The sequence below is a fragment of the Macaca fascicularis genome, chromosome 8 (genome assembly GCF_037993035.2).
Source record: "Macaca fascicularis isolate 582-1 chromosome 8, T2T-MFA8v1.1".
NCBI classification, from domain to species: Eukaryota; Metazoa; Chordata; class Mammalia; order Primates; family Cercopithecidae; genus Macaca; species Macaca fascicularis.
The window spans coordinates 153,835,265-153,847,940 of NC_088382.1; the positions used below are offsets into that span (position 1 = coordinate 153,835,265).

At 52.3% G+C, this 12,676-nt stretch overlaps 1 protein-coding gene across 47 annotated transcripts in view; it reads left to right on the plus strand.

Moving 5' to 3' along the window:
- Nucleotides 1–12,676, plus strand: part of MROH1 (maestro heat like repeat family member 1) — a 118,697-nt gene that overhangs the window by 13,146 nt on the left and 92,875 nt on the right. For 46 of the 47 annotated variants that reach the window (XR_012416786.1, XR_012416791.1, XR_012416793.1 and 43 more), the window contains exons 2-3: nucleotides 3,878–3,955; nucleotides 8,382–8,527. Coding sequence is in view for 24 of the 47 variants with exons in the window: in XM_065519850.2 (XP_065375922.1) it covers nucleotides 3,934–3,955; nucleotides 8,382–8,527 (168 nt within the window). In the remaining 23 variants the exon portion in view is untranslated. Of the gene's footprint in view, nucleotides 1–3,877; nucleotides 3,956–8,381; nucleotides 8,528–12,676 lie in introns of those variants that run through there. The other variant, XM_073999759.1, reaches the window with a different exon arrangement.

A 12,676-nucleotide genomic window follows, 5' to 3' on the forward strand; every position in this document is an offset into this window, starting at 1 on the left:
AATATTTCTGAAATCTAGTTTGTCTAATGTGACTCCAGCTTTCTTGTAACTAATGCCAGCCATGTTTTTCTTTGCCCATCCTTTTGCTTTTAACCTCCTAGTGTTAACATATTTAATCTTTCCTGTAGTTTCTCAAATATATGATACAGTTTTAATAACTAATGTCTGTGTCTCTGAACTCTTTGGTTTGTGTTATTTTTGGGTCAGTTTGTATTGGTTGGTTCATCCTCACAATGGGTTGAATTTTCTTGCTTTGCACACCTGGTAATTTTTTTTTTTGAGACAGAGGCTCACTCTGTCGCCCAGGCTGGAGTGCAGTGGCCGGATCTCAGCTCACTGCAAGCTCCGCCTCCCGGGTTCACGCCATTCTCCTGCCTCAGCCTTCCGAGTAGCTGGGACTACAGGCGCCCGCCACCGCGCCCGGCTAGTTTTTTGTATTTTTAGTAGAGACGGGGTTTCACCGTGTTAGCCAGGATCGTCTGGATCTCCTGACCTCGTGATCCACCCGCCTCGGCCCCGTAAAGTGCTGGGATTACAGGCGTGAGCCACCGCTCCCGGCCCACGCCTGGTAATTTTTGATTGGATGCCAGGCATTGCTTTTGCCTTGGTGGTGCTGGATATTTTTGTGTTCCTGTTAGTATTCATGAGCTTTGTGCTGGGAGCTGGCGAAGTTACTTGGGAACAGTTTGATCTTGTCGGGCCTTTCTTTTAGCTTTGTTAGGTGAGACCGGAATGACGTTTAGTCTAGGACTGATTTGGTTGATGACTGAGGTGGAGTCCTGAGCACTCTGCCTGGTGCTCCATGAGTCATGACACTGTCCACTCCAGCTGCTGGGAGCAGGCCCCATTCCTGGCCCTGTGGAAACCCTGGATGTTGCTTCTCCTAATCCCTTTGTGTGGCTCTTTCTGCAGCCTTGGATAGTTTGTTCTCATACAAGGCATTTGTATTACTTTTCTAATGCTAATGCAATACGTTACCACAAATTTAGTGCCTTAAGCAACACAAATTTATTACCATAAAGTTCTTGGAGTGAGAAGTCCCCAGGCGCCGGGAACTGCTTCCCTTCCTGGTGCCCCTGGGAAGGATTGCTTCTGCTGTCTCAGGTTCCTGGCAGAATTTGGTTCTTTGCATCTGTAGGACGGAAGCCCCTGTTTTCTTGTCAGCTGCCAGCTGAGGGCCATTCACAGCTTCTCCAGGCCACCTGCATTCCTCGTCTCAGAGCCTCCCTCCTGCATCCTCCAAGCCAGCAGTTGTGGGGTGAATCCTTCTCACGCTTCAAATTTCTCCTCCCCGCTCTTCCATCTCTTCTCTTTGAGCCACCCAGGAAAGGTTCTTTGCTTTTAAGGACTCGTGTGATTAGGTTGGTCTCACCCAGGTAATCCGGGATAATCTCCCTGTCTCAGGGCCTGTACCCTTAATCTCATCTACTGAATCCCTTTGCCGTGTAAGGGTTCATACACACAGGTTCTGGGGATTAGGGTGTGGGGAGCTTAGGGGCTATTATTCTGCTGACCAGAACTTGCCGAGTGCCCAGGGAACCCGCTGCAGGTCTCTAAAGTTCTCTCTGGGCAACGCTTTCTCTGATACTGGACTGCAGACTCCAGCCACTTTGGTATCGGCCGGCACTACCCGCTCTGTCTCTTCAGCTTAGGTGTTTTGCTGGGCCCTAAGCCTGGGTCCTCTCTCCAGGCAGTGAGCTGGGCTCTTGGGGCTACGCCTCATTTCCTACCTCTCAGGCCTCACTGTCCTTCATTTTCTGATGTCCATTGTCCTGAGAAACAGTGGTTTCTTGTGTTTCGTCCAGTTTTTTAGTTGTCCTGTGATTCTCACCCGGGCTGGGAGCAGATAAGTCCAAGCCGGTGTGCTCATTTGTTTTGTTAGCTCCTGTTTGAGTTGGGCGAACGTGGCTGCTGCACTGGAAGGGGTGCTGCACAGTCGTGGACTGGCGTTGGTCCCACCCGTTTCTTCCTGGACGGTGGAGCTGGGCAGTGCTGACTGCCCGCAGGGCACAGCCACTGGTCCCAGATCCCAGCCGCTCAGCCCAGCTCCTCCGCCTCCCCAGCTCAGCTCAGGCCTGGGAACTCTGGCTTCTGATGCTCCACGTCAGGCATGCCGTTGTCTCTGGGAAGTGTGTGCTGTGGGCACTTTCATGGGTTTTCTGCCCTGCCTGAGAGTCACTGCCCTCCTCAGCTCTTAACACTTCCACAGTTTGGGATCTCTATGGAATATGTTTTTTTGTTTTTCTTTTTTCTTTTTTTTAAACAGAGTCTTACTCTGTTGCCCAGGCTGGAGTGCAGTGGCACGATCTCAGCTCACTGCAACCTCCGCATCGCGGGTTCAAGTGATTCTTCTGCCTCAGCCTCTTGAGTAGCTGGCATTATAGGCACGTGCCACCACACCCAGCTAATTTTTGTATTTTTTTAGTACAGATGGGATTTCATCATGTTGACCAGGCTGGTCTTGAACTCCTGACCTCAGATGATCCACCCGCCTCAGCCTCCCAAAGTGCTGAGATTACAGATGTGAACCACTGTGCCTGGCCCTGTTTTTCTTTGCTTTTTTTTGAGGCAGGACTTGCTCTGTTGCCTAGGCTGGAGTGCAGTGCAGTGGTGCAGTCTCGGTTCACTGCAACCTCTGCCTCCCAGGTTCAAGCAATTCTCCCACCTCACCCTCCTGAGTAGCTGGGATTACAGGCGTGAGCCACCACACTGGCCAATTGTTTTGTATTTTTAGTAGAGATGGTGTTTCACCATGTTGTCCAGGCTGATTTCGAACTCCTGGCCTCAAGTGATCCACCTGCCTCAGCCTCCCAAAGTGCTAGAACTTTTTTTTTTTTTTTTTTTTTCTGAGACAGGGTCTCACTCTGTCGCCCAGGCTGCAGTGCAGTGGTGTGATCTTGGCTCACTGGAACCTCTGCTTCCCAGGTTCAAGCGATTCTCATGCCTCAGCCTCCTGAGTAGCTGGGACTAAAGGTGCCCGCCACCACGCCCAGCTAATTTTTGTGTTTTTAGTAGAGACAGAGTTTCATCATATTGACCAGACTGGTCTTGAATTCCTGACCTCAAACAATCCGCCCACCTTGGCCTCCCAAAGTGCTGGATTACAGGCATGAGTGATCGCTCCCGGCCAAGATTTCCGTGATTTCTTACTTCATCTCCAACCCATGTGTGCACAGCACAGGGAGGTGTCCTGGCTGGTCAGGGGTGGCGTCTCTCCTTCATTTTTCTCTCCTTCATTTTTCTCTGGAGTGTGTTAGGAAGGAATGGTGGACAGGAGGTGATCAGGGAATGAAGGGGCCGGTGGGAGCTCAGAGAACAGAGAATGTGAGTTGTTAGGATGCTGGCTGCCATGCTCATGGTGGGCCTGCAGCCCCTCTGATGACCCAGGTCCTCGGAAAGCATGATGCAGGACTTGAGTGTGTGCCTGTGGTGAAGAGGCAGAAGGAACTTGGACACTTGCTGGACTCGATTCTTGGGACCGTCGTCGCATGCTGTGGCGCATGGCATGCAGTGTGTGAAAGCGGTGTGGCCGTGCTCAGTTCCTCGGTGTGGAGGAGGATGCTCTAGATGGAGGTGCGTCTTCTCCTGCTGGGGCTGATGGTGGCGAGGCGTCTGTGGGCCAGCTGCGGACAAGCCTGTGCAGGCCTGTGAGGCGCTGGCAGGACTGATGTTGCTCAGGGATGGAGGAGAGTTGGAAACTGTTGAGGATCATGGTGTCTTTTGCCCTCCCTGAATGGCACAAAGAAAATGTGACAGAGATGTTTCCCCCCCAACAAATTCATTTAAATTGTGTGTTTTACAGGGAAATGGTAATTGCCTGTAAACTCAGATATCGTTGAGTCTTATGAGTTAAATCTTGTGATTTTGGTTATTCCAGATTGGAGAAGAAGTTGTCCATGTTCACACTGGGTGAAGGAAGCTGAAACCACAGACATGACTGAGTCCTCCATAAAGAGTGAGTGCATGGGGATTGGGGGTGGCCATGTGTGAGGCCTCTCTTGCCTCTGGGTCAGGGCAGGCCAAGTCTCTTACCAGCTCCAGTGGTGCCTGGAGTTTCCACCCGACGCTCGGGAGCCAGAGTGGGTTCTGGGCAGGTTAGGTGATGTGGCAGGTGTAGACCTCCCGCACACGAGCCTTGAGTTTGGGACTCAGAAAAGCATATGGCATTCAGGATGTGATTTGAAGGTTTTGTTTGACCTTTTTTTTTTTTTTTAAGACAGGGTCAGCTGGGCATGGTGGCTCACACCTATAATCCCAGCACTTTGGGAGGCCGAGGCGGGCGGATCATCTGAGGTCAGGGGTTCGAGACCAGCCTGACCAACATGGTGAAACCCCATCTCTACTAAAAAAATAAAAAATTAGCCAGGTGTAGTGGCATGTGCCTGTAGTCCTAGCTACTCGGGAGTCTGAGATACGACAATTGCTTGAACCCAGGAGGTGGAGGTTGCAGTGAGCTGAGATTATCGCCCCAGTCTGGGCGATGGAGCGAGACTCCATCTCAAAAAAAAAGACAGGGTCTCCCACTATCACCCAGGGTGGAGTGCAGTGGTGCAATCATGGCTCACTGCAGCCTCAAACTCCTGAGCTCAGATGATCCTCCTACCTCAGCCTCCTGAGTAGCTGGGACTACAGGCACACGCCACCACGCCCAGAAGTATTTTTCATGGAGATAAGATTTTGTCATGTTGCCCAGGCTGGTCTTGAACTTCTGGACTCAAGTGATTCACCCGCCTCAGCCTCCCAAAGTGCTGGGATTACAGGCGTGAGCCACCGCACCCGGCCTGGAGTGACTGCTGAATGAACATGCTTTCTCCAGATGTTCATCAGAAAAAAAAAAAAATTAGTCTTCAAAGGCTGTTCAGGCTGCTGTAACAAAATATCTTAGATTGGGTAATTAATGAATAATAGGAATGTATTTCTCACAGTACTGGCAGTTGGGAAGTCCCAGATAAAGGCACTGGCAGATTCGATGTCTGTGAGGGCTGTTCTCTGACTCATAGATGGAGTCTCTTGCTGTGTCATCTCATGACTGGAGGTGCTGAAGGGACTAGGGTGTCCTTCAAGCCTTTGTTTGTTTGTTTGTTTGTTTTCTGAGACAGGGTCTCACTCTGTTGCCCAGGCTAGAGTGCAGTGACCTCCTGGGCTCAAGCCATCCTCCCACCTCAGCCTCCCAAGTAGCTGAGATTACAGGCCTGTGCCGTCATACCCAGCTAATTTTTTTTTTTTTTGAGACGGAGTCTGACTCTGTCGCCAAGGCTGGAGTGCAGTGGATCTCGGCTCACTGCAACCTCCGCCTCCCAGGTTTAAGTGATTCTCCCTGCCTCAGCCTCCCAAGCAGCTGGGATTACAGGTGCCCGCCACCACACCTAATTTTTGTATTTTTAGTAGAGATGGGGGTTTCACCAGGTTTGCCAGGCTAGTCTCGAACTCCTGACCTCGGGTGATCCATCCCCCTTGGCGTCCCAAAGTGCTGAGATTACAGGTGTGAGCCTCCGCACCCAGCCCACACCCAGCCTATTTTTTAAAGTTAGTTTTTGTAGAGATGAGGTCTCGCTGTGTTGCTCAGGGTGGTCTTGAACACTTGGCTTCAAATCATCCTCCTGCCTCAGCTTCATGAAGCACTGGGACTACAACGTGAGCCACTATGCAGGGCCTCAATCTTTTCTTTTGTTTTTTTGAGACTGGGTCTTGTTCTGTCGCTTATGCTGGAGTGTGGTGGTGCTCTTAGCTCATTGCAACCTCTGCCTCCTGTCCTCAAGGGATCCTCCCACCTCAGCCTCCTGAGTAACTGGGACTACAGGTGCATGCCACTACGCTGTCCTTTTTGTATTTTTTTCTTTTTTTTTTGTAGAGACAGGGTTTCAACGTGTTGGCCAGGCTGGTCTCAAACTCCTGGACTCAAATGATCCACCAGCCTCGGCCTCCCAAAGTGCTGAGATTACCGGCGGGAGCCACTGTGCCCGGCCATCAAGCATTTTTTTTTTTTCCCCTCGAGATGGAGTCTCTCTCTGTCACCCAGGCTGTAGTGCAGTGGCGTGATCTTGGCTCATGCAGTCTCTGCCTCTGAGGTTCAAGCAATTCTCCTGCCTCAGCTTCCTGAGTAGCTGGGACTATAGGCACCTGCCATCACACCTGGCTAATTTTTATATTTTTAGTAGAGATATGGTTTCACCGTGTTGGCCAGACTGGTCTTGAACGCCTGACCTCAGGTGATCCACCCACCTTGTTCTCCCAAAATGCTAGGATTACAGGTGTGAGCCACTGTGCCCGACCCCATCAAGCGTTCTTATAAGGCACCGATCCCGTCCATGAAGGTGGAGCCCAAAGGCTCCACTCTTAATGCTGTCACACGGGGTTAAGTTCCAACAGATGGATTTTGGAGGGACATGGCATCGAGGTTGTAGCAGCGTTGCCGTTGTAGTAGGGAGCACAGATTTGCCCAGAGGCTCAGTTCAGCCTGCTCTGAGCGGGAGGGTCCCTGGGCGGCTGAGCCTCTGTACCTGAGCACGCAGGCCCCGGTTCAGGTCTGGGGTCTGCTCTGGCTGCCACCACTTCCCCAGCTGAGGCTGTGGCTCACTTAAGGCTGACTGTTTGCAGGGCCAGAATGGGTGAAGCTCTGCCCACTTGTCCCTGCTCCCTAGAGCTCTGTCCCAGTGATGAGCCACACCTCAGGGCTCGTTAAGTGCCACTGTTGGGTGCCATGCCTTGAGCTTGAGGGAGACTGAGAGGCCCAGAATGGCACTGGGGTGTTGATAGGTGGAGGTGGGGTGGTGAGAAGAGTCTGTGAGTACAAGTGGGGCCCGGGAGCTGCCCAGCCGGGGCAGTGCAAAGCAGTGAGGAGGTGAGGTCGAGGGAGGGGGCCTAGCCTCACTGCCCTCAGAGGGAGGGGCGTGGCCTCACCGGGCCCTCGGAGGGAGAGGGCGTGGCCTCAGTGCCCTCGGAGGGAGGGGCGTGGCCTCGCTGCCCTCAGAGGGCAGGCTCCCAGAGCAGGTGAGACCCGGCGCTTCCACACATGAATGGCCACAGCCGGAAAAGCAGATGCAGACCTAGTTCAGCACAGGCCGAGTTTGCTTTACTGGCTGAACGTGGCCTTAGGTACAGTCAGATCTCATTGATTTGGATCAGCCTCTTTGGCTAACTACTGGACTTTGGAAATGGAGGGCTGTTAAAAGTCCAGCTTCCTACTCAGGAAGGAATCCCTTCCCAGAGGGAGACTGAGTCATGCCCTGATGCCTGTGTGTTCCTCTGCCCCAGCAGTTGCCTCCTGGGATGTCCTCATTGGCAGCCTGGGTGTGGTGCTGCTGGAGCAAAAGGGAAGGGACATCCCCAAACCAGCCTGGAGGGTCTCGTTGGGGTGGAGTGGCGGTTGGCACAAGTCCCTGGGATGCTTGGCCTGCCCTTTCCCGTGTACAGGGAACCACCTGGCCTTGCCTGTAGAGCACTACATTTATTCCATGATTTCCTTTTTTTTTTTTTTTTTTTTTTTGAGACGGAGTCTCGCTCTGTCGCCCAGGCTGGAGTGAGTGCAGTGGCCGGATCTCAGCTCATTGCAAGCTCCGCCTCCCGGGTTCCTGCCATTCTCCTGCCTCAGCCTCCCGAGTAGCTGGGACTACAGGCACCCACCACCGCGCCCGGCTAGTTTTTTTTTTGTATTTTTTTTTTTTTAGTAGAGACGGGGTTTCACCGTGTTAGCCAGGGTGGTCTCGATCTCCTGACCTCATGATCTGCCCGTCTCGGCCTCCCAAAGTGCTGGGATTACAGGCTTGAGCCACCGCGCCCAGCCCCATGATTTTCTTGATTCAGCTCTGGTCCATGGGGGCTGAGAGCCATGGGATGAGGCTATATCTTTATTCCTTCATGTATTTCTCACTGCTGGGGTCTTGGACCCTCTGCCCAGCACCTGCCTGTCAAGGGCTATATGTGGGCAGTGGGGCCATGGGGAATCCCAGGCTGCCTGGGCACAGACCCTCAGGGAGCCTTCCTGAAGAGTCCGGCTGGTGAGTGAGCCAGTGTCCTCAAGGAAGCTCAGGCCATGTGATCAGGACCAGCACAGCCTCATGCCTGCCTGTGTGGGAGGGCAGGCTGTGTCCTCTGTGTCACTCAACCCTGATGTGCTAAATAGTGTGTCCTGGCCAGGCAGCTCCTCGGGCAGCTGGAATGTGAGCCCTGCAGCTCCACAGCCTGTCCCCGCAGTGCACCCGACCCCCGCAGCAGCACAGGCGGGGAGAGGTTATACGAGAGAGAAAGCAGCTGTGCCCTCTCCTGCTTTGTGTCTGTGATCCTCAGAGGCTACAGGCGTGTCCACTGCAGGAGTGGCAGCTGAGGTGCGATAGGAGAGGGTGCTTGGGCGTGAGCGTGCTAACGGGGCTTTGTCACTGCAGAGCTGGCCTCCACCCTGCTGGACGCCATCACCGATAAGGACCCCGTGGTGCAGGAGCAGGTCTGCAGTGCCCTGTGCTCCCTCGGGGAGGTGCGGCCGGTGGAGACGCTCCGTACCTGTGAGGAGTACCTGCGGCAGCACGACAAGGTATTTATGCTCTTTGGTGGGGATGATGTTGTCAGGGCCGTGGTCGGTTGGGGCTTACTTGGTTTGGGAAGAGACAGTCCAGCCAGGAGCAGTGGGTCGGGTGTTATGCAGGGGTGACCACATGTCTAAGCCCTCCCACGCCTGCCTGTGTCAGGATGGGTAACCTGCCTTGTCTCATCGTGTGTGGGGTGTGGCTGCATCCCCCCACCACGGCATTGTTCAACCCTGTTCGAGGCTCTTTTACTCACTAAGTGGAGGCCTAATGGCCGGGCTCTGTGCCTAGTGCCTGAGGGACAGACCATGGTCCCTGCTTGAGGGGCAGAAGGTTGTTTCGGAGAGAATCTCATCGACCTAAGGAGCCAGAAACACTGATAAGTGCTCAGAGAGTCCCCAAGGGTCCTGCGCTGCTGGTCTTCCTGCACCCTCAGGGAGGGGCTGCCCAGGAGGGGCCAGGGCCTTCCCTTGCGGTGCTAGAATGTCCTGTCCTCTCGCACAAACATTGCCCACTCGGGAGAGCTACAAGAGCCTCTTGGGAACTCTCTCTTCAGCCCCACAGGGATGCCAAATCAGTAACCCGAACCCCAGAACAGACGTGGCCTGGCTGGCTCTCGCCTCCCGGGATTTCAGCCTCTCCTGATCTTGGTTCAGTGGTTCTCTGTCACTGCTGACAGCGTTGGCACTGCATTGTTTGAAACTGTTATGCACTTTCTAGTTTTTCTCTCTGTGTGTGGTTTGGGCTGTTCTGGGAAGGGGAAGAGGCTTTTGCGGTATCAAAAGGTCATTATTCTTTTTGTTTTATTTAACATTTTGATATGTAAAAAGGGACCTCTGTACCATGTATTTCTTATCAGCTACCGTCTCCTGGGGAAAATGACCCAGTTCCATGAAAATATCTGCCCACTGCCATGGCCTGGTGGCACTTCTTGGGGCAGGGTCTCTCCGTTCTTCCTCTGTCAGCTGTCTTAGCTGTTGTTTTTATTTTTAGTTTTATTTATTTATTTATTTTTATTTATTTATTTATTGTTTTTTTTTTTGAGACGGAGTCTCACTCTGTCGCCCGGGCTGGAGTACAGTGGTATGATCTCGGCTTACTGCAAGCTCTGCTTCCCGGGTTCATGCCATTGTCCTGCCTCAGCCTCCCGAGTAGCTGGGACTACAGGCACCCGCCACCACGCCCAGCTAATTTTTTGTATTTTTTAGTAGAGACCAGGTTTCACTCTGTTAGCCAGGATGGTCTTGATCTTCTGACCTCATGATCCGCCCGCCTTGGCCTCCCAGAGTGGTGGGATTACAGGCGTGAGCCACTACGCCCAGCCTTTATATTTATTTTTAGTAAACAAATTTATTTATTCTTTCATTATTATTATTATTATTATTATTTTTTTTTTTTTTGAGACGGAGTCTTGCTCTGTTGCCCAGGCTGGAGTGTAGTGGCCAGATCTCAGCTCACTGCAAGCTCTGCCTCCCGGGTTCACGCCATTCTCCTGCCTCAGCCTCCCGAGTAGCTGGGACTACAGGCGCCTGCTGCCTCGCCCAGCTAGTTTTTTTGTAGTTTTTAGTAGAGTCGGGGTTTCACTGTGTTAGCCAGGATGGTCTCGATCTCCTGACCTTGTGATCCGCCTGTCTCAGCCCCCCAAAGTGCTGGGATTACAGGCTTGAGCCACCGTGCCCGGCCGATATTATTATTTTTTTTTAGATGGACTCTCAGTCCGTTGCCAGGCTGGAGTGCAATGACACCATCTTGGTTCACTGCAACCTCTGCCTCCCGGGTTCAAGCGATTCTCCTGTCTTAGCCTCCTGAATAGCTGGGACTACAGGCGTGCCCCACCACACCCGGCTAATTTTGTATTTGTATTTTTATTATTTATTTATATATATTTTTTGAGACAGAATTTGGCTCTGTTGCCCAAGCTGGAGCACAGTGGCACGATCTCGGCTTACTGCAATCTCCACCTCCTGGGTTCAAGCAATTTTCCTGCCTCAGCCTCCCAAATAGCTAGGATTACAGGTGCCTGCCTCTATGCCTGGCTAATTTTTGTGTTTTAGTAGAGATGGGGTTTCATCATGTTGCCCAGGCTGGTCTCGAACTCCTGACCTTAGGTGATCAGCCTGCCTCGGCCTCCCAAAGTGATAGGATTACAGGCAAGAGCCACTGCGCCCAGCATAATTTTTTTTTTTTTTTTTTTTTTTGAGATTGATTCTAGCTCTTTTGCCCAAGCTGGAGTATAGTGGTGCAGTCTCGGCTCACTGCAAGCTCTGCCTCCTGGGTTCACGCCATTCTTCTGCCTCAGCCTCCCGAGTAGCTGGGACTACAGGCACCCGCCACCATGCCCAGCTAATTTTTTGTATTTTTTAGTAGAGACGGGGTTTCACCGTGTTAGCCAGGATGGTCTCGATCTCCTGACCTTGTGATCCACCCGCCTTGGCCACCCAGAGTGCTGGGATTACAGGTGTGAGCCACTGCACCTGGCTGCCCGGCCTAATTTTGTATTTTTAGTAGTGATGCGGTTTCACCATGTTGGTCAGGCTGATCTTGAACTCCTGACCTCAAGTGATCTGCCTACCTCTGCCTCCTAAAGTGCTGGGATTACAGGCGTAAGCCATCACGTCCAGCTATCAGCTATTTGTTTGTTTGTTTTTGTTTTTTTTTTTTTTTAGACGGAGTCTTGCTCTGTTGCCCAGGCTGGAGTGCAGTGGTGTGGTCTCGGCTCAATGCAACCTCTGCCTCCCGGGTTCAAGTGATTCTCCTGCCTCAGCCTCCTGAGTAGCTGGGATTGCAGGCGCCTGCCATCGCGCCCAGCTACTTGTTTGTATTTTTAGTAGAGATGGGGTTTCACTACGTTGGCCAGGCTGGTCTTGAACTCCCAACCTCGTGATCCACCCATCTGGCCCCCCAAAGCTCTGGGATTACAGTCGTGAGCCACCGCACCTGGCCCATTAGCTCTTTTTTAAAAATTTACTTTATTTTTATTTGTTTGAGACAGGGTCTTAATCTGACACCCAGGCTGGAATGCAGTGGTACAATCACAGCTCACTGCAACCTCGACCTTGCGGGCTCAAGTGATCCTCCTGCCTCAGCCTCCTGAGTAGCTGGGACTATAGGCGTGTGCCACCACACCCAGCCAGCTGTCTTAGCTATTTTTGCCCCCTTGTGTTCCATGTAGGAGTGCTAGGACTAGCTTGTTGGGAGGTTCATTAGAGTTGCACTTATTCATAGGTTAGTCTGACAGGGCTGCCCTCCTGCTTGGACAGGGTGGTTTTGTTACTGGAAACGGGTCCTGATCCAGACCCCAAGAACTGGCTATTGGATCTCTCACAAGAAAGGTTTAGAGGCAAATCCACAAAGTGAAAGCAAGTTTATTGAGAAGTAAGGAAACTAAAGAATGGCTACTTGATAGAGAGAGCAGCCACTAGGTCTGCCGGTTGGCTATTTTTTGGTTATTTCTTGATGACGTGCTAAGCAAGGGGTGGATTATTCATGTGTTTTCCAGGAAAGTGGCAGGCAGTTTGTGGAACGAGGGTCCCTCCTTTTTAGACCTGACATTGCTGTGGCATTTGTAAACTGTCGTGGTGCAGGTTCTGGTCGGCTTCTTTTTTTTTTTTTTTTTTTTTTTTTTTTTTGAGAGGGAGTCTCGCGCTGTCGCCCAGGCTGGAGTGCAGTGGCCGGATCTCAGCTCACTGCAAGCTCCGCCTCCCGGGTTTGCGCCATTCTCCTGCCTCAGCCTCCCGAGTAGCTGGGACTACAGGCGCCCGCCACCTCGCCCGGCTAGTTTTTTGTATTTTTAGTAGAGACGGGGTTTCACCGTGTTAGCCAGGATGGTCTCGATCTCCTGACCTCGTGATCCGCCCGTCTTGGCCTCCCAAAGTGCTGGGATTACAGGCTTGAGCCACCGCGCCCGGCCTGGTCAGCTTCTTTACTGTATCCTGTTTTATCAGTGGGGTCTTTGTGACCTGTATCTCGTGCTGACCCTGAATTATCCTGTGACTAAGAATGCCTGACCTCCTGGGAATGCAGCCCAGTAGGTCTCAGCCTTGTTTTACCCAGCCCCTCTTCAGGATGGAGCCGCTCTTGTTCAAACCCTTCTGACAGTGCATCTACCCACTGATGTGGCTGTCCTCTGGGCTTTACATCAGCCTGGTGAACACAGC